This window comes from Pseudorasbora parva, chromosome 6 (assembly GCF_024679245.1).
Source record: "Pseudorasbora parva isolate DD20220531a chromosome 6, ASM2467924v1, whole genome shotgun sequence".
Lineage (NCBI taxonomy): Eukaryota > Metazoa > Chordata > Actinopteri > Cypriniformes > Gobionidae > Pseudorasbora > Pseudorasbora parva.
The window spans coordinates 37,105,860-37,125,410 of record NC_090177.1 but is presented as its reverse complement, the minus strand read 5'-3'; the positions used below and the strand labels follow the sequence as shown (position 1 = coordinate 37,125,410).

Here is a 19,551-nt window from a genome sequence, read left to right as displayed (position 1 = left end):
GGCTGCCAAGAGAAAATTCACAGCTAACTGAAAAAAGGGAGACAGCAACACACACAAACTTAGCTTTCAGGGGGTGAACCCTGTTGAACTTATACTGAGCTTAGGCATTTCCATAAAATGCCCAACTAGTAGTAAAGTCAAATGTATGTGCTAGACAGGCTGCATATTAGAGTGGCAACAGACAGACCTCATTCTTAAGAGATGGCGAAATCTGTGAAATCATAATGAATCCAGCTGTAAAGGGCATATATATCCATACACGTGTGGTCTTGTAGTGTGTATGTGTGTGTGCAGTGTGAAGTGACCTGGTTGGTCTCCATCCAGTGGCTGGCATCCTGCAAGTGATTAAACTCGACGAAGCCGAATCCTCTGCTCTGACCTGGAGACACAGCCGTCGCCGGGCCACAATGACAGAACAACACAACGCAGTGAGGGTTAGTGTTTTCATATCGACAGAGAGAGAGAGAGTGAGAGAGAGAGAGAGACAGAGAGAGAGAGAGAGAGAGAGAGAGAGAGAGAGAGAGAGAGAGAGAGAGAGAGAGAGACAGAGAGAGAGAGAGAGAGAGATGGGAGAAAGAGGTATAGCTGTATTCTAACCAATAATCACACTGCTGCGTTTAAACTGCTAGAACTGAGAAATATTTTCGTCCCTCTGCTATTGACACACATGGCATTCGTTTGAAAATATGGGTACACACAAATCTATGTCTATTAGATTTCGGATGTTTTACCAACAAAGCCTAACATCTGAAAAGCATTAATATGCACTGCTTTCACAAGTTCAGGGGTTTTGAAAGTCCTTATGATCACCTCAGCTCATGCTAACTGCATATATTTTTTCTAACTGCATTTTAGTATTCATTGATGAATAGAAAATTCCAAAGAATATCATTTATTTTATTTTGTTTGTTTGTTTGTAACAATGTATTTTCTGTCACTTCTGATCAATTTAATACGTCCTTTCTGAATAAAGTATAAATAAAATAAAATCCTACTCATATGGATACACTATATTGCCAAAAGTATTGGGACATTTAGGCATGCAGATGCTTCTACAAACATTTGTGAAGGAACGGGTTGCTCAAGAGCTCAGTGAATTTAAGCTTGGTACTGTGATAGGTTGCCATCTGTGCAATAAGTACATTCGTGAAATTTACTCGCTACTAAATATTCCACGGTCAAACTGTTAGTGGTATTATAACCGAGTGGAAGCAATTGTGAACGACAGCAACTCATCCACGAAGTGGTATGCCACGTAAAATCACAGAGTGGGGTCAGCGCAGAACCACGAGGTGCACAGTGTGCAGAAGTCGCCAACTTTCAATAGCTCAATATAGAGTCAATAGCTAAAGACCTCCAAACTTCATGTGGCCTTCAGATTAGCTCAAGAACAGTATGTGGAGAACTTCATGGAAGGGGTTTCCATGGCCGAGCAGCTCATCTAAGCCTTACTTCACAGAGTGCAATGTGAAGCGTGGGATGCAGTGGTGTAAAGCACGCCGCCACTGGACTCTAGAGCAGAGACAATTCTCTGCTGCCAATCCAAAGGACGAGTCTGGGTTTGGCGGTTGCCAGGAGAACGGTACTTTCCTCACTGCATTGTGTCAAGTGTGAAGTTTGGTGGAGGGCATTATGGTGTGGGGTCGTTTTTCAGGGGTTGGGCTTGGCCCTTAGTTCCAATAAAAGTAACACCTAAAGCATCAGCATTCTAAGACAATTTTTAAAATATTTTGAAACCAGTTTTGCCCCAACATAACTCAGGCACCAGTACACAAATCAAGGTCAATAAAGACATATGTTTGGTTTGGTGTGGAGGAACTTGACTGGCCTGCACAGAGTCCTGACCTCACCCCAACAAAACATCTTTGGGATGAATTAGAGCAGTAACTGCGAGCCAGGTCTTAGTGTCCAAGATCAGTGTCTGACCTCACAAATGCGCTTCTAAAAGAATGGTCAAAAATTCCCTAAACCTTGTGGAAAGCCTTCCCAGAGGAGTTTAAGCTGTTATAGCTGCAAAGGGTGGGCCAACTACAAGGGGATCTCATTAAAGTTCATGTGCACAAAGGCAGGCATCCCAAAACTTTTGGCAAAATAGTTTATATACAACACTTACATAATTATCTAACATGTTTCTGGATACAAATTTTTTATGGTCTTACTGTCTGAGTCTAATTTATATACAAGTCTAATTAATACCCCGAACGTAATTTTTATGAGGTTTGTCTGAATTCACACCAGACAGTACAAATTAGTCAGCCTACAATGCCAAAGGACTGTGTTTAACAAACTGCCCGAGTGGGATTTAAGCTGTTCAACTAGGCATTCCAAGCAGTCCACTGTGCATTGTTCCCTACTGCAAACAAAACAAAAGCACAATGCGTTTCATTGCTATAGTTAATTGATAAAAAAGACATTACATTTGAACCATAACCATTTTAAACAGAATAAATGTACTAACCTCTAAACTACAGTAAATAGCTGTTCCACATGCATTAAAAGTCAATATCTAAGAACTTTAATCTTCTCTCCAAAATACCATCATGCCACTGACACATATACAGGGTGGAAAAAATAAAGGAAACACCTAATAATAAATAATATCAGGGATTTATACAGGAGAAGGGCCACCTTTGCCTTTACATCTGGTAATCAGCAAGGCATCTGACCTCATCCTGCTGTTCAGGAAGTCATTCTCAGTTGTATCTCTGCAGGTATAATGACTCTTGGATATGCAACCGTGTTTGCCTCTTAGGGGGCACCTAAGTCTGCTGTTTTATAACTGTGTATAACAGTAATCAGACAAAATGAGTTCAATAATACAGCTGCCTATATATTTATGGATTATATATAATATTTAACATTTACTGTGATTTAATGGCGTCTTTTGGCTTTCTTCATGGGTTTTTGTAATGTAAACCCATTAGAACAAAGACTTCACCTAATGTGACTAACCTTTGTAGCTGTATAATTAGGGCTGTGTTCAAACTTGGCAGGTTTGAAAAAAAGAAAAAACAAAGGATCTGTTAGTGTGGTCCCTGAAATGACGGGTCTCAGTCCGCTTCCAAACGAGCTCCGGTGCAGTTCGACTGATAAATGAATGCAGCACAGACCAAAGACATGTAAATGAACCAAAAACAGGCTGTCATGTCACAAGATGCGACCCTAAAGACCCTTTTTCATGATATAATGATGCATTCACGTGCTCTCGGAATTATCGTAAATACGAATTATTTAATTATTAAATTATTTCGAGCTTGATTATAATTAAGTCACAAATTATATATTTGTTTTTGGTTACACAATAAACTATTTCATTTAATTCCCATTTAACTCATAGTTAGGAGGAAAGACTAAGACCAGTACTTGACATTAAATAAAGTATCAGGGTCATAATTTAACTAACACCATTACAAAAATATTCATTACTTGAAAATAATTATTTGAAAAACGTGAAATTTTTTTGTGTATTTTTAATAGTGGTGGGCCGTTATCGGCGTTAATGTGAGACACTTATCGGGCGATAAAAAAAAATAACGCTGTTAATCTATTCTTAAAGTTGGGTTGGAAGCTGGGTCTATACCAGCGTTTCCCAACTGGGGTGCCGTGTAAAAGGTGCCGAGACGCACTTGCACCGCGGTTCATCTCACATCTGATGACGCATCTTTAATATGGGTTGTAACTTGAAAATAATGCTTTATGCATGTTTCTGTCGATGGATACACGTGCTGGCTCCTCAGGTGATACATTACAACAGTGATGATAAAAGAAAAACGTGGGCAAAACGGTCTCTCTTTGTAAACTGTTAAGTGCATGCGAATGCTATCGTATTTTTCGAATATGCGCAGTCATTTTCCCCGTCATCATCCGCGTGTAGAGCCAGAAGACGCGAATGAGAACTCGCACAAGCCGAGATAAGATTCATCTCTGTGCACTCGTCCAAGAGCGCACAATCGTCTCACAGCTCGCAAATATTGAGTTATCTTTAAAGTCTTGCGCTTGAACGGACAAAGTCACACAAAAAGTATGTCAACATGTCCATCTTGATGAGTATCCAAGCAGACATAGTCTGAATATGCCTTAAGAGAACTTTATACAGTCGAGAAAGACGACACGTATCCCTGCATTAGGTTTTACATTTGATTACTTTATTCAATTTGTACCTAAAAACTAACGTTAGACCTACCTGCAAAACCTGAAAAGTATTGTTTATTTTATTAGTATCTTTGCTCAATATTATTTATTTGTGCTGCTGCTTGTATTTAAGTTATTTGTTCTTATTTTCTTTATTTATACCTTTTTTCCCTGAACATTGTAAATACAGAACCGTACCGAAACCGTGAACCTAAAACCGTGATATAAAGAGAACCATGAGCAATCTGTGCCGTTACACCCCTAGCGTAACGTATGTGAGAGGGTAGCGCACACATTCTGAAAGCCTTCGGCAGAATTCAGATAAGCCATTTTAATCTAGATTAATTTCAAAATTAATCTAGATTAAAAAATAATAATCTATGCCCACCTCTAATTTATGTCAAAAACATAAATTGTCAAAAAGTTTTGACATGTATTCAAGTAACAGTCAGCTTAAATGCTCAATTAATGCATTACACTTGATCTAAAGTCATTAGAATTTAGTTGATTAAACCCGCTGTAGATTTAAACAAATGACCAAAACTAAATCAAAATTTCACGTCAAAACTAACAGTGCTCCTTTACACATTTAATAAGCTATTTGTGAGTTCTAAGCTGGTCAAAATGCCATCATATGTAGCTATGCACATACAACGGGCACATTTAGCCCAGCACGCAGCATTGTTTTCACAAAATATGCATCATAAAATCTGTTTGGGGTGGGCAATATGTCCAAAACCGGTTGGCAAATTTCAACCAGTCAATCGTGTCTACCAGCATATCGCCCACCCAGTGTTTGGGAGAAACTAGTAACATGTAACGGAGTTACATAATTTAAGTACAAAATTAATGTAACTGTAATCAGTTACAGTTACTGAGAACAAATGTGTAATTAAATGAGTTACTTATGAAAACATTAATTATATTGATTACAACTGATTTTTTTTTTTCAGTAAAAAGCCAAGATATGTTAAATAATATTAATTTGTTGCTTTGCCTGTTATTGATGTGCAATATGATAAAAAGGCGTTTCATCAGTGTTGGAAATTAGAAAAGTAATCAAAAAGTAGTCAAATGTAATCAATTACATTATTTGAAAAAGTAATCAAAATAGTTAACTACTTATTACATTTTAAATAGGGTAACTTGTAATCTGTAACCTATTACATTTCCAAAGTAACCGTCCCAACACTGCGCCCAGACAAACAGAAACAAAGAACAAAATGCTTGACCAGCCGCAACTGCAGTACGTCGCAAATGTATTTATTTTCCTCAAACTCTCTTTGCAGAACAAAATCGTTGCCCCCTGCGTCTACCCAACCATTTCCTTTTTTATGCAAATCAGCGCACAGAAAATTTGGATCGAAAGCTTTCTGCAGTCTACATTTTTAATATCAATTCCAGTCTCGTGCGAGAACTCCGATATGAAGGCATGCGTGATCTTGCGTTGTTTAAAATTCTCACGTGTTTGGTTGTGAAACGTAGTTTACAGACGGGACAGAGTTGTCGTTGTTGTGATTCTTCCTATTTTAAAGTCATTTAGTGAGAAACCCTCTGTCGCCGATCCATCGGTCAGTGTGAACACAGCAGCAACTGAACGCTACCACAGATAGTCATGCAGTGTGAAAAGAACAGTGATCTGACCAGTTTGAAAATTGTGCAGTCTGAACTCGCCATTAAATGTGTAATTTTTTTTTTTGGTAAAGACCAAAAGAACCAGAGTGAACACACCCTAAATGACTGAAAGAAAATAAACGCTTTTAAATGGTGTTTACCTTACTTTGTCCACCCTTTTAGCTCATGATACAAAATTCTGAAACCTTTTCATACCCATCAAAAAAGCCAAATATTGCTCATGTAATGGTCAGCCACACTTAGTATCTTCTCAACACAGCTATTGCAAAATACTTACACAATACAAGGTGCAAGATCTTCCACAGACTTCAGGACAAGAGCAATCAAAGTGAGATGAGGGATAAGGCTGGAAGGAGATGTGAGGCAAGCTTGGCACTTGGAGTAAATGTGTATGTGCTTGTGTGCCAGTGTATACATTTCTGTTACATGTGGATGAATCAAGTGTGTATGTGAATGTTGTCTAGTTAAGAATAGTCTGACAAGGGGTATGGTCAGAAAATGGTCATACACACTACAGAACAGGAAACAATCAGAAGTGATGGCTTAAATGAAAAGATGTGCAGGGGGTTAAGGAAACATACACCTGAAGGTTTCAAAACACCAGTACTGAGCAGCCTTTTCATTCAACTCAAATACATCAGGAGGAAAGTGAGAAAGAAGAGAGAGACTGGACTGAAATAACACACTTAACTAGGCAGACGCAAGAGTGAGCTAAGGCTTGTTATGAAAGGCAGTGGAAGAGACTTGGATGTCAGTCTGGGGTACAAAGAAGCCCCCATGGTAGAGCATGCTTACCCGAAGACTTGTTCCTCATGAGGCGAACTTCCCTGGGCCGCATCCCCTGCTCCTGCAGCAGAGCCCGAATCTAAAGAGCAAACAGCAAACGCTTAACTACACCAAACATCATAGCAGGACCTCAAATATGGGATTTGCCCAAAATGGGTCTCCCAATTGCTGGATGACTAAATACTAGGGCTGTCCTCGACTAAGGATTTAGACAATCGAATCAGAATTGTCGAATCTCTCTATGGTCGACTGATAGTCGAATCATCTATGTGTGTGTGAATGGGTTGGGAGGGGCACGACACTTGTCAGCAGAAGGGTAAAACTATTTTTATTTTCCTTTTCACACTGCACACAGCAACAACTTTTAATAAAGCGACCAAAACTGCCTGCCAACTGACAGACAAACTGACAATGGCTTTCTTATTTAGGTTTAAATAGCCTAAAAGGTAATGTGGTGGATAAACATTCATAAACCGTTTTCTCATAACATGTTAAAGCCGCGATCGAAATACAGAACATCATACAAATATATAAAAGAACATTTTGATAAATAAACCTAAAAAAATACCTGCCTAGAGAGGAAAAGAACACTTTGAGTGCGTTTACATGCACGTTCTTAAGCCGATCGTGCCTAAAGCGGCTGAAGACGTACGCGAAGCTCAGCCCCGCACCTCAGGATCTCACTCACACCGCCACCTGACGCGCACATTATATACACGCGAGCTCAATTTTTAATTGACTGACAGATGAGCTGCACGAAAGCGCTCTGTGGTGCAGCAGGATTTTAAACAACTTCCTGAGTGGCCGCAGACAGGCGCTGAATGCTGCCGCCGGTGTGTGTACACTCACTGAACGTGTTTGAATTTTAAAGGCGCGGTGCGAAGCTCAGCGGCCTTAAAGGGGTCGCACACCGATGCTCTGCTCAGCTCAGCGCCGCGACACGTCTTTAAAATATTGAGCACCTCCATATTGCCAAAATGGTATGATCCTCGTTTCATAACACTCGCGAAGATTCGACCGTGAGATCGGTGGTCGAATCATGCTCCGCATATCGATGAATCGAATCTTCGACTATTCGGGGTCACCCCTACTAAATACGCCAGGTTAAATACAAGTAAAGCTCTATCATTTGTAGTATTCTGTGTAGTTTTATTTTGTCCGATTAGTTTTTTTTTAATTAGTCATAGTCCTGTGTAGCAATGGGTATTGAAAAACGGTTCCATTTTAAAACTGGTTCCCATTATCCCTGAACCAGTAATCGCTTATCGGTTCCTGTGTGCGCATTTCGATGCGATTTCAAAACATTCAAGCTCAAAACACTTGTGCACTGTTCCCTGTGCTCTGCGCATATCCAAAGTCATTTTAATGTGATTTTTACCCTAGTACCTTGGCCCGGTTTAGGTTGTCCTTTTTTTATATTTTATTTTTTTATTAACGTGCCTTAGAAAAAGAAAACTTCACTGGCACTGACATATTTTAAGTGCAAACTGCTTTCACTTAAAACAGCTCAAACATGCATTTTAGTCTGGCACTAGCTTAAGCCTTATCTGTGAAACCTGGGGGTAAATGTATGAGTATTGTATTAAGGAAAACACCGGGTAGAAAATGTGTTCTTTTTACAGAAAAGCACTGATGGGGGATTTAAATCTGGCAACCATAAGGATGAAAGCTGTAATGTATGTAATCTGTAATGTTTGGTCCCATTTAGGGGTGCCCCTAATAGTCGAAGATTCGATGCATCGATATGCAGGACTGGATTCCACCACTGATCTCATGGTCGAATCTTCGCGGGTGTTATGAAACGAGGATCATACCATTTTGGCAATATGGGGTTGCTCAATATTAGTGTTATAAAGACGTGTCGCGGTGCTGAGTGATCGCCCCTTTAAGGGCGCTGAGCTTCGCAGTGGGACGCGCCACGCCTTTAAAATTCGAACACGTATACACCGACGGCGGCATTCGACGCCTGTCTGCTGCGATTAAATGTATATTTCCCTCAAATCGTGAATGTACATACTGATTTCACCCTGTGCTACAAGATACACTCATCGTGCAGCTCTTCTGTCAGAAGTCGATTCAAAATTGAGCTTGCGCGTTTATAATGTTCACGTCCGCCTGGTGTGAGATCCTGAGACACGGCGTTGAGCTTCAGTCACCGGACTGTTCAATCAGTTCAGTGCGACCCCCTTTAGGCACAGTCGGCTTAAGAACGTGCATATAAACGCACTCAAAGTGTTCTTTCCCTCTCTAGGCAGGGATTTTTTTAGGTTTATTTATCAAAATGTTCTTATATTTGTGTGATGTTCTGTGTTCTGATCGCGGCTTTTAAATGTTATGAGAGAACGGTTAATTTACGAATGTGTAGTGTAGCCTAGTATTGATCACTTTATTAAAAGTGGTGGCTGTGTGCCGTGTGTAAAGTAAAATAAAAAATAGTCTTAGCCTCCTGCTGACTAGCGTCCTGCCCTTCCCAACCCGTTTGTACCGTTTATTTTTTTCCGGTCTATGGTTTACACACACATAGATGATTCGACTATCGGTCGACCATAGAGAGATTCGAAAATTCTGATTCGAATGTGTAAATCCTTAGTCGGGGGACACCGCTAGTCCCATTTATTCACCCCTCCCAAAAAAGAGACTTTGCTTTAAAATTAGAACTACATTTTAGCCTTGTCTTTTTCGACAATGGTATTCCATGCTGATAAAGTCATCTATTAATGACAATGCTCTTGCCTGTGTAATATCATTGTGCCGCTGCACTCATGGTACAGCAGCAAAGTTCCGTGATTATTACGCAGGAATGAGAAAATAGTTCCTAGTCATATCGGTCTAAAAAACCCCCGCAACTTTTCATTTTCCATTGGTCTTAGTACACAATGTAACTATAGAAGAGTCAAGTTTTAAATAGGAAAATATTGAAAGTCTTTGGTCATCATTTTTGAGCACGATGCTAATGGTCTAATCCGATTCAATGATGTATGCTAAGCTATGCTAAAAATGCTACCGCCAGATACAAAGATCAGCTGAATGGACTCAAAAACGGTAAAACTCAATAGTTTAACTCTAAGGGACTTGAAAAATTAACTTATTTTCAAAAAAAGTGGAGTGTTCCTTTAACACTAGTTGGAAAAAAAAAAACTCTGAATAACATGGACAAGCAAATCGTGAGCAATCTGGTTAGGACACATTGTATTCCAAAGATGTTTGGTTATTATAGTCAACTCAAAAAATAAAAATATTGTCAAACCTCGTTAACAGTTGCATTTGGTGGGAGAATTCTCAGCATGACAACGTTGCTGGGTTTCTGAACCGGCTCTGTATCAGACCTGTAGTCCTGGTCACGAGGTTCTGGCTCCTCCTGGCTCATTTCCAGAGCATGCTGGTAGTCTCCATCTCTTATTTTGCCCCTAGCTGACTGGACTTGGTCAGAAACACCCTAAATCAGAAAGATCCTATATATTACTCTTCTCAATTTTTAAAAACCAAAAGAAATATTTAGATATGTAAAAATGTTTACCGTAAACAACAATAAAAGGCAAGTAACTGGAATTTTAAAAAAGCAACTGAATCCATTTCAATAGGCAATACCTTTTTCTGTAATCATGATTTATACAAAACGAAAAGCGTTCCGGAAAGACAAGTGTACTCACTTGTTTTTGCCCAAGATGTCTGGTATATTTGTCTTCCTCAGCTCTCCATTCAGCGCCATATTCGTCCTGAAAGTTGTGCCGTCCTCTATCTCCGCCCCAGGTGTTTTCCTCCTTTTCTTCACCTTCATCTGCCGTTTGGTCATCCAGGTGCACCTTCTGTCGTGATCTAAATGTCTGCATATCTCTCCTGTGTGCATCAATCTCTGGTTCAAACTCATAATCCTTTTCATCTTGCTGGAATCTTGAGTGGAGGATCCGATTTGGGGGACTTTGGAGGAGACTTTTACCAAGTTGGTTGTCTTTGGATCCACGGGCCTTTTGGCTGAATCCAGGTCGATTATTCGAGAAATTGCCTGAGGCGAAGTCTCTCACGCCTTCAAAACTATTGTCACGCTCGTGCTGTCTTGCATTAGTTAATCTGCTATTCACTCCTAAGCCATTTTCTTGTCCATAGCCACGATAGTCCATGTCCCTGTAGTCGTGATCATCAGATGCTTTCCCATAGCGACCCATGCGGTCACCACGACCACCCCTGACATCGTAAAAGAGCAAGCATTAGGCACTCTGTAGTTTAAAGGCACAGTAAGCAATTTCTGAAAATGTAAATTAACACCCACATTTTGTGAATATTTGCTAGAAGTATTTATAAGCCAGTCGTTGAATCATTCGTTCAAACCTTCACTTGTTTCATTGGTGGATAAATCAGTGTTTTCGAACAAATCTCTTGAGTGATTCAATGACTCCCTCATTAAAGGGGTCATATATGTTACAAGTTAATATGATTCTTCACTGTCTAAATATAAACTTTGTAATACATTTTAATTAAAATTCTCATTAGTATTGTAAGAAAACATTAATTTTACCTGGTCAAAAACAGCTCTGTTTACACCAAGCCATTTCAGCATGTGTCTTTAAATGCTAATGAGCTTTGCTCACCCCTCTTTCACGCGCTTTCACGTGGAGAAGAAAGAATGGCAACGGGAGTCTCTGAGGACACATCTGTGCAACTTTATCAATTTGAACCGGAGTCGGACCTGGGACAAGATGACAGGTCCAACGAAATTCGACAATTAAGGCTAAACAGGACGTTTCTGAATGGTTGGTTCATGTTATATCACTTTGATCTATCTTTATGTACTGGCAAGGTAATGTTAGCGTAGTGAGATATGAATGCTATGTGTTTATTGATGTATATGTTAGTTCACTGACAGATTAATGTTACACCTAATGCCAATCAAAACTTTTTTCTGTTAATGTTGGTTTGTCAGTGATGCGTAATGTTATCTATGCATTGTAATAACTGTTACAACACGATTTTTTTTTACAGTAACAGACACCATTATAAACCATCTACAAAAGTAAGCTTAGTGTAGTGTGACCACGTTAACTTTATCACCAGCATACAGAGTTTGTAATAACACAATTTTCCATAACGTGTTGTTCATTATAACCGTGGTATTATGAATTATATTGAGAATGCCATACATAGAAAGCATGCCGTAATTTAACTTACCCACTTTAGCCGCATTCATCGTGAAGCATGCAAGCGTTTCAAACTACACTCCATTATTCTGGAGGGGCAGCAGGAACACAGATAGCTGGTACAAATCTGTATCCTTTATTCAGGAGCAGCTTCTTAACAAAACCTGCTTTATACTGACCCTTGCTTATAAAGCAGTCTGGTGAGAAATGCTTCGTGGTTCAGACTTCACACAAACATAAAAGGACTGACGAAAACAAAACTCAGCCACTGCGTCTTCAGCGGTTCGGATTTAGGAACATCAGAATGACTGCTGTGTTCATTATTACACCCAATCACAGAAAACCACAATCGCTTAGAGGCCATTCTGCTCCAGCATATCAACAATGGTGGACTGTGATGATGACAGAGCTCGCTCAGAGCGGGTTTGTGTTAAAATGTTGCTGTCATTTAAAAAATCAAGGGAGGGGTGTCGGGTCGTGTGACGTCACACGGTCGAACGGCTCGATTTGAGACAGGGGAAAAGATATAAGGAGATTTAAAAAAACTAAATAAACACTTGATGGATTTTTATCATTATAATATGGTTGTGTACAGGCACTGCCAACACACATTTCAATACAATCAGCTTGTAAAAGTGCATGTACCATTATATGACCCTTTTAAGACTTCACTTGTTTCATTGCTGAATGAATCAATGTTTTTGAATGCATCTCTTGAATGAATGATTCAATGGCTCACTCATAAATACTTCACTTGTTTCATCACTGGATGAATCAGCATATTTGAACAAATCTTTTGAATGAATGATTCAATGATTAATTCATAGGGGTTCGACTAGACACTTATCTCAAGACAAACAGACGAGATTGGGTTCATGAGAACTTTTTACATAGTATTTTTAAGAAATCCACAATGATGAAATACGTGACTAGAAATTAAAAACAGTTTGCAGGTGCATTTGAAATGTTTTAACTAATCGTCTTGTAATGGATGTCATTTCTTATTTTATTTTCTGAGTATGAATTATCATATACAGTAAAAGACAAGAGTACTGTATTCCTTCCTGTATGATCGTCTCTTCAGACCTAAGAACTGCACATGAGCTTTTTTTGACCTCCTAACTGAACTCCTTCCCACAAAATGATAATAGATCATTAAGTGCAAACAATAATCATAATCAAAGTGCAAAGAGAGACCTTTTTTTTCTTAAAGCATGATACAGAGTAAAGAGTTTTCATATTATGAGAAATTCTCATGCCTCAGGCAGTCGATTTCAAACAGCGGTAACGTATTGAAATCGCGTTTGAATGCGCGTGCCCTTTACTTTCAATTTAGCAATTGTGCGTATACTCTGTGATTAGGCAGCAATGGTGCTGAACGTGTAGTTTAAAATATAAGTCTGGAGCTTCTGCTGCACAACGAATCCTTCGCCACAGTCTTTTCCACTAACATAACACACACTTTATAACACGCTTGTCACGTGATCAGTAATGCGAACAGCTTGTTCTAGATGAGCTGATGGAATTAAAGCGACTATTATGATTATCAAAACTAGTGGAGGCGTAATATAAACCAGGTCATGAGAATATGAGACAGCTTTTCATCTCGACGAGAAATCTCGTCACGGTTTAGTCTCGCGAGATCTCGTGGCACGAGATCTCGTCACACCCATATTAATTCATAAAGACTTAACTTGTTTCATTTCTGAAATAAGCGTATTTGAATGCATCTCTTGAATGAATGATTCAATGACTTCACTCATAATGACTTCACTGGTTTTATTTCTAAATGAATCCATGTTTTTAAACAAATGTCTTAAATTAACGATTCATTGGCTCACTTATAAATACTTCACTTGTTTCCTTATGGGATAAATCTGTGTTTTTGAATGCATCTCTTGAATGAATGATTCAATGACAAATACAGTTTATTAAGTCACTTGTTGCCCCCTATTTGAGTAACGATGTAATTGATAAAATCATTATTTTAAACAGCTCTCTCTGGGACAGTGGAAGCGCAAAAGCAGATTTGAATGTTCAGGGGTAATTTTATCAAAGGTTTATGGGACAAGCGAATCGTTGTCATCTAGAAATAAGATTGAGTGGGTGTTTGAATTGCGATCACAATCTTTTAACGATTAATCTTGCATATGACCACAACATTCTTGTAGCCAATCAGCAATAGGGGCATTGAAAGTGGTTATGACTTTGCAGTCTATGGCATGAAAAACCTCTCAGATTTCATCAAAAATATCTTAACTTGTGTTCTGAAGGTCTTACAGGTTCAGAACAACATGAGGGTGAGTAATTAATGACCAAAATTTCATTTGTGTGTGAACCCTTTAATATTGGAAAAGCTTTCCAGCGCCGGAAAGACCCAAGCGGGACGGTTTGAAGATGGATGGCAAGGTCGTGTTGTTTTTACTCAACATTACTGCATAGTGCAGGGATATCCAAGGCTGCTCCTGGAGGGCCAATGTCCTGCAGAGTTCAGCTCCAACCCAAATTAAACACCTGAACCATCTAATCAAGGTAGACAGGTGTGTAAAGACAAGTTGGAGCAAAACTCTGAAGGACAGTGGCCCTCCAAAACTAAGTTTGGAATCCCCTAGCGCAGAGGACTTCAGCCCTGCCTGCTCCTGGGGACCCACTGTCCTGCAGTTTAGCTCCGACCATAATCAAAGACATCAGAAGCTAATCAAGCGCTTCAGGATCACTAGTTGAAAAGCACACTACTACAGTAGTATTTGAATAAACTACAAAAAGGTGATGTTAAAAGGGTTATAAAAAACCGGTGATCAGCTGCAGTATCTTAAAGGGTTAGCTCACCCAAAAATTTTAATTACCCCTTGCCCACCCTCAAGTCATCCTAGGTGTATATGACATTCTTCTTTCAGATGATTACAATTAGGGTGCGTTCACACTTGTCATGTTTGGTTCGATTAAAACAAACCCTGGTGCGGTTGCTCGGTTAGTGCGGTTCATTTGAACATGCTGTAAACGCTGCCATCTGAACCCTGGTGCGCACCAAACAAGTGGGCCGAGACCGCTAAAAAGATGGGTCTCGGTCCGCTTCCAAACAAACTCTGGTGCGGTTCGATTGATATATGAACGCAACACGGACCAAAGACATGTAAACGGACCAAAAACCGGACGTATAATGTCACAAGATGCGACGCATAATGCAGCTGATTTGACAATGTGGAAAGATCGGTGTATCCAAAATGAGTAACGTTAGAGGGCAAACGTGGAGCAACGAGGAAGTGCCTAATCAATATTTGGTCAGACGAGCATGTTTCGAAAATGCTAGAAAAAAACACAAAAAGCATACCTGGCTCTTCTCATCAAAGTTCCTGTGTTGCCCATTATTAGCAGGTGCAGACGACAGAACGGCCGTCTCTTTTCTGCACAACGGAGGAAATCCTGCTGCTGTTTTGAATGTTTTGAACATTTTATGAGCTCTCCATGAATTCTCAGCGAGTAAAAATAATGCCACATGTACACGCATAAAATGATCGCGTTTAATCCAGCACACAGCGTTGTGTTGAATGTTTAGAGCATTTCATAAGCTCTTCACGAGTTCTCTGGTAAAAAATAATGCCATATGTACACGCATAAAATGCCCGCGGGTGTAATCCGCACACAGCATTGTTTTGAATGTTCGGTAAGCGAGCTCCTACGTCATATAAGCCGACCAATCAGGTTGTGAGCGTCTCCCTGTGCCTTTGGTTCGGTAACTTTAGGTTCGCTGTTAAAAATGCCAGTGTGAATGCTAAGCGGACCAGGACTATTATGTTTTGTTTTTGTTTTTTGGTCCAGACCAAACAAACCAAACTAACCGAACTACAAGTGTGAACACACCCTTAAAATGTCCTGACTCCTCCAAGCTTTATAATGCCAGTGAATGGGACCCCAAAATCTGAAGCCAAAAAGTGCATCAGTTCATTATAAAAGTACTCCACACGGCTCCAGGGGTTAATAAAGGCCTTCCGAAAGTGAAACAATGGGTTTGTGTAAGAAAAAAATATCCATATTTAAAACTTTATAAAGTAAAATATCTAGCTTCCGGCGGACTGAAAAACGAAGAAAGTGTAATGACTCTACATGACGCTACAGCCTACATTGTGCCAGTTGCGTTTTTCACGCAAGTTGAATATGGAAGGCAGTCCTCCAAAAGCTTTACTTTTGAATGTGTTAAATATGGATATTTGTTTTACACAAACACATTGCTTTGCTTCAGAAGGCTATTATTATCCCCCCAAAATAATGTGGAGTACATTTATAATTGGACTCCCATTCCCTGCCATTATAAAGCTTGGAAGAGCCAGGACATTTTGTATTAATTTGATAGAAGAAAGAAATATACACCAAGGATGACTTGAGGGTGAGTAAATAATGGTCTAATTTTCATTTTTGTGTGAACTATGCCTTTAAAGGTGGGATGAGTGATATTTCAAAACCGTTTTAGAAAAAGGACTCGGGCTGAGTGGAATAAAAAACTTGTAGCCAATCAGCAGGTAAGGGGCGTGTCTATGGTGAGAAGAGAGGCTCAGTGTGCATCATTATTCAAAACACACGAGTCACACAGGACGGACATTAGCCAAGACAGAACTAATACATGCTGGCTTTTGCCTGAATATGCTTGTGTGTCATGTTCACTTGTTTGTACATTTGCGATCATATCGTGGCTCACTTCAACGATGATAAAGACCCGTTCATTTCCACACCGCATGGAGCATCTAAATCCCCTCAGTGTTTCAAGCGTCAGCTCACAAAATGTGTTCGACAGGTAAGATACTATACTCCTAATATACCGGTGTGTTTGTTTCCTCTTTATATCTATATTACCCATCCGGTCATAATTGTAATATGTCATTAGCTGGACCGTCGGCTCGTGTTCTGTAGAGTTGTTCATGAGAACGGTTTGTGTTTTTGTGATGGAAGGGATGACTTTTTCATTGAATATTCGACCTGGATTAGTAACACACAGATTCTGCCATAGTCATTGCCTGGGTTACGTATGTGTGGGGTGGAGCTATCAATATAGGGCCAAGACCCTTTTGGGGGGTAGGGGCGTGTTTGTTTTGGTGATTTGAAATAACAACAACGGTTACCAGATATCATAGCCTAGAAATCTAGACACACCCTAGCGGCAGCAGATCTAATCTGCCCGCGAGTGTCGTCTAGCAACTCTCAATACACTTCTGAGCTGTATTCGCCTAACTCTTGCCGGGCCAATCACATCGTGTATAGAGTCGATGGGAGGGGCCATAATGACGACAGCCGAGTTGCGTTTGCGTGCTTCTAGTAAACACAAAAGCTGGCGAACGGCGGTGTTTCGAATCAGCTTTGACAGCGACTCTGGAAGACTTGGAGTTAAAGGGGTACTTCAGCGCTGGGAAGATGAATCTGTATTTAAACTGGGTCATCAATGCAGTAGAAATGTGAAATTATTTTTGAATTTGGTGTCTTCTAGACTGAGAAAAGACAGAAAATGTATTTTTGTCCCATGGGGATGAAAGACTACAATTCCCAGAATGCTTCGCTGCCCTGTGAGGCCATTCCCAACGCCAACAACTTCATTACTGTGACTGAGTTAGAGACACTACAATTAAAAACTGAACGTGTCTGTTCAATATAATGAGTGAGTCACCGCGCGAGTCTCACAGCACTGAGCACTAACTGCACGAGTGATGAGAGCTGAGGTAATCGCGACTACACTCGCGGCATACATTCACAACGCGAGTTCAGTCTGGCACGTTTCAGTTCATGCCTTTGCAAGCTTAACTTTCATAGAAATGAATTTGAGAAGTTAAAAGACTTACATTGCTCACCATAGCTCCGTTTAAATGATCCTGTCTGCAAGCTGAGCTCTCCCTGCGAGCTGAGTGTGATCTCCATCCCCCAATGCCGGATTCAAAACATGCGGAAATGGCTCCCTCTGCTGGCTGTAGTCTTTAGCCTCTGGGCAAACATTCCTCCTATGATGCAAAAAGCGTCATTTTGCATCATAGGAGGAATTTTTCCAGAAATAAAATGCATAAATCTCTCGTCTCAGGGAGATATGAGAGGGGAAAGCACAATAATTTGAATATTCTCCAGGGTTTCTACTGATACAAAGCCATATGCTAATCGCTGAAGTAACCCTTTAAGCTTTTAGAACAAAGAACGACACTGAAATCATTCTTAAAAAGGGAAGATGTGTTCGAAATTTTGACGACCAGATACGGCGAAAGTTTAATCTATCAACAAGCTCTGCTTCACCTTCATTGCTCTGGTTGGTTGTAGCGCTATTCTATCGCGTGCAGAGGGAGTTTGAAAGACAACCGTTTATCCCGCCCCTCGGATTGAGCCGTCAATGGTGAGTTTCCAGACCAAACATCTTGATGTGGGTCTGGCTTGTCAGGCTACAGATATCACTTATCCCACCTTTAAATATATACTTCTCTGTATGCATTTACATACCTAAAATCTTTTGTAAATAAAAAAGCACCCTAAGTATAAGCCATGTGTCAATAAACTTACCATATTTGACAGCATGATGTTATGTAATAAGGTAAGAAAATGTATATGAATCCATCCAGTGGTTGAATGCAAATTAACATTAAAAACAGAAGATAACACTGCAGGCTGAAGGGCTTTTGACCTACCTCCTCTCATAATCCATGTTTCAGCGCAAATCGACAGAAACGCCCACTTTTTCCTCTGCCTGCTTCATTTACAACTGTTGAGAAAATAGGAAATGGTCAACTCTCACATTTCTTTTTAAATAATAATGAAAATAAAATACAAACATAAAACCGTGGAGTCCATATCGACTTTTACTGTTTCTAAGCTGCCAAGCACACGAGCAGGACGGTTACAGTACTGTGTATGGATTGGACAGTGCCAACTGTCGTATCGTGTAGCCTTTACGCCATTTGGGAAAAACTACACAAGGGTAGATAGATATACCGCTGTCAGAAATTATATCCGAAAATTTCCGCAGAGCTGTTGAGTCCTGCAGATGCTTAACACTAACCTGCGCCTGACACTAATCTAGAAGGAGGGAAAATATCAAATAATTACATAAACAACAACCGTCTAAAGTGAAATCTCTACCTATGCGTAACCAAAAAATAGCATGTGCAAAGCATATGCTTAATAAAGCTGCGTGTGACAGCTTCAGTCCAGAGGCCACGGACACCAAACAAACCCAGTACACCGAGACAAACGTTCACATACGCAGAACTTTTAAAAGACGGTACTTTAATTGCATATTAATAACACCATGAAGTCACTTACCTCTGTTACAGCAGCAGCGTCACAAACACCGAAACTGATACAGTGTGTGACGCCTCAGTGTAAGATGGCCTCGGTCCGGTGGGCGGGTACAGAATTCTCACACGCTGATTGGCTTAAAGCACACTATCATGCAAACGCATAATGTGTTTAAGATAAGGTAACTATGCTAGGTAGTCAACATTGAAACATGTTGTTTATTATATTCCTTTTCTAAAATGCGAAAATAAAATTGGGATCACACCCTACTCAGAGTCAGGCCGTATCTTAAACGACACACGTATGTGTTGCGCTTTCGCATTAGCTTCGCTGTGTGTGTGTGTGTCTGTGTGAGAGAGAGAGAGAGAGAGAGAGAGAGAGAGAGAGAGAGAGAGAGAGAGAGAGAGAGAGAGAGAGAGAGAGAGAGAGAGAGAGAGAGAGAGAGAGAGAGAGAGAGAGAGCGAAGTACGGTGTCCCATTTGTCATTACAGGTTCTAGAAAAGTCCTCTTAAGCGCCCCCTATGCGCCCTTTAGCAACTGTATCACTCACTATATATTAAAACATGATTTAAACAGAAGGGAGTACACTGTGTAGTATTGATTAAGT

General features: G+C 40.1%; 1 protein-coding gene across 4 annotated transcripts in view; it reads right to left on the bottom strand.

Annotated features, from left to right (window-relative positions):
- The window catches only part of rbm10 (RNA binding motif protein 10), a 43,409-nt gene extending 24,132 nt beyond the window's left edge, over nt 1-19,277 (bottom strand). For 2 of the 4 annotated variants that reach the window (XM_067446830.1, XM_067446831.1), the window contains exons 1-6: nt 18,969-19,277; nt 18,335-18,408; nt 10,203-10,734; nt 9,800-9,988; nt 6,562-6,631; nt 306-379 (exon numbers count right to left, since the gene is read on the bottom strand). In XM_067446830.1, coding sequence (XP_067302931.1) covers nt 306-379; nt 6,562-6,631; nt 9,800-9,988; nt 10,203-10,734; nt 18,335-18,351 — 882 coding nt within the window. In that variant the 5' untranslated portion in view covers nt 18,352-18,408; nt 18,969-19,277. Of the gene's footprint in view, nt 1-305; nt 380-6,561; nt 6,632-9,799; nt 9,989-10,202; nt 10,735-17,509; nt 17,666-18,334; nt 18,409-18,968 lie in introns of those variants that run through there. The other 2 variants (XM_067446829.1, XM_067446832.1) reach the window with 2 other exon arrangements.
- Nucleotides 19,278-19,551: the final 274 nt, after the last annotated feature.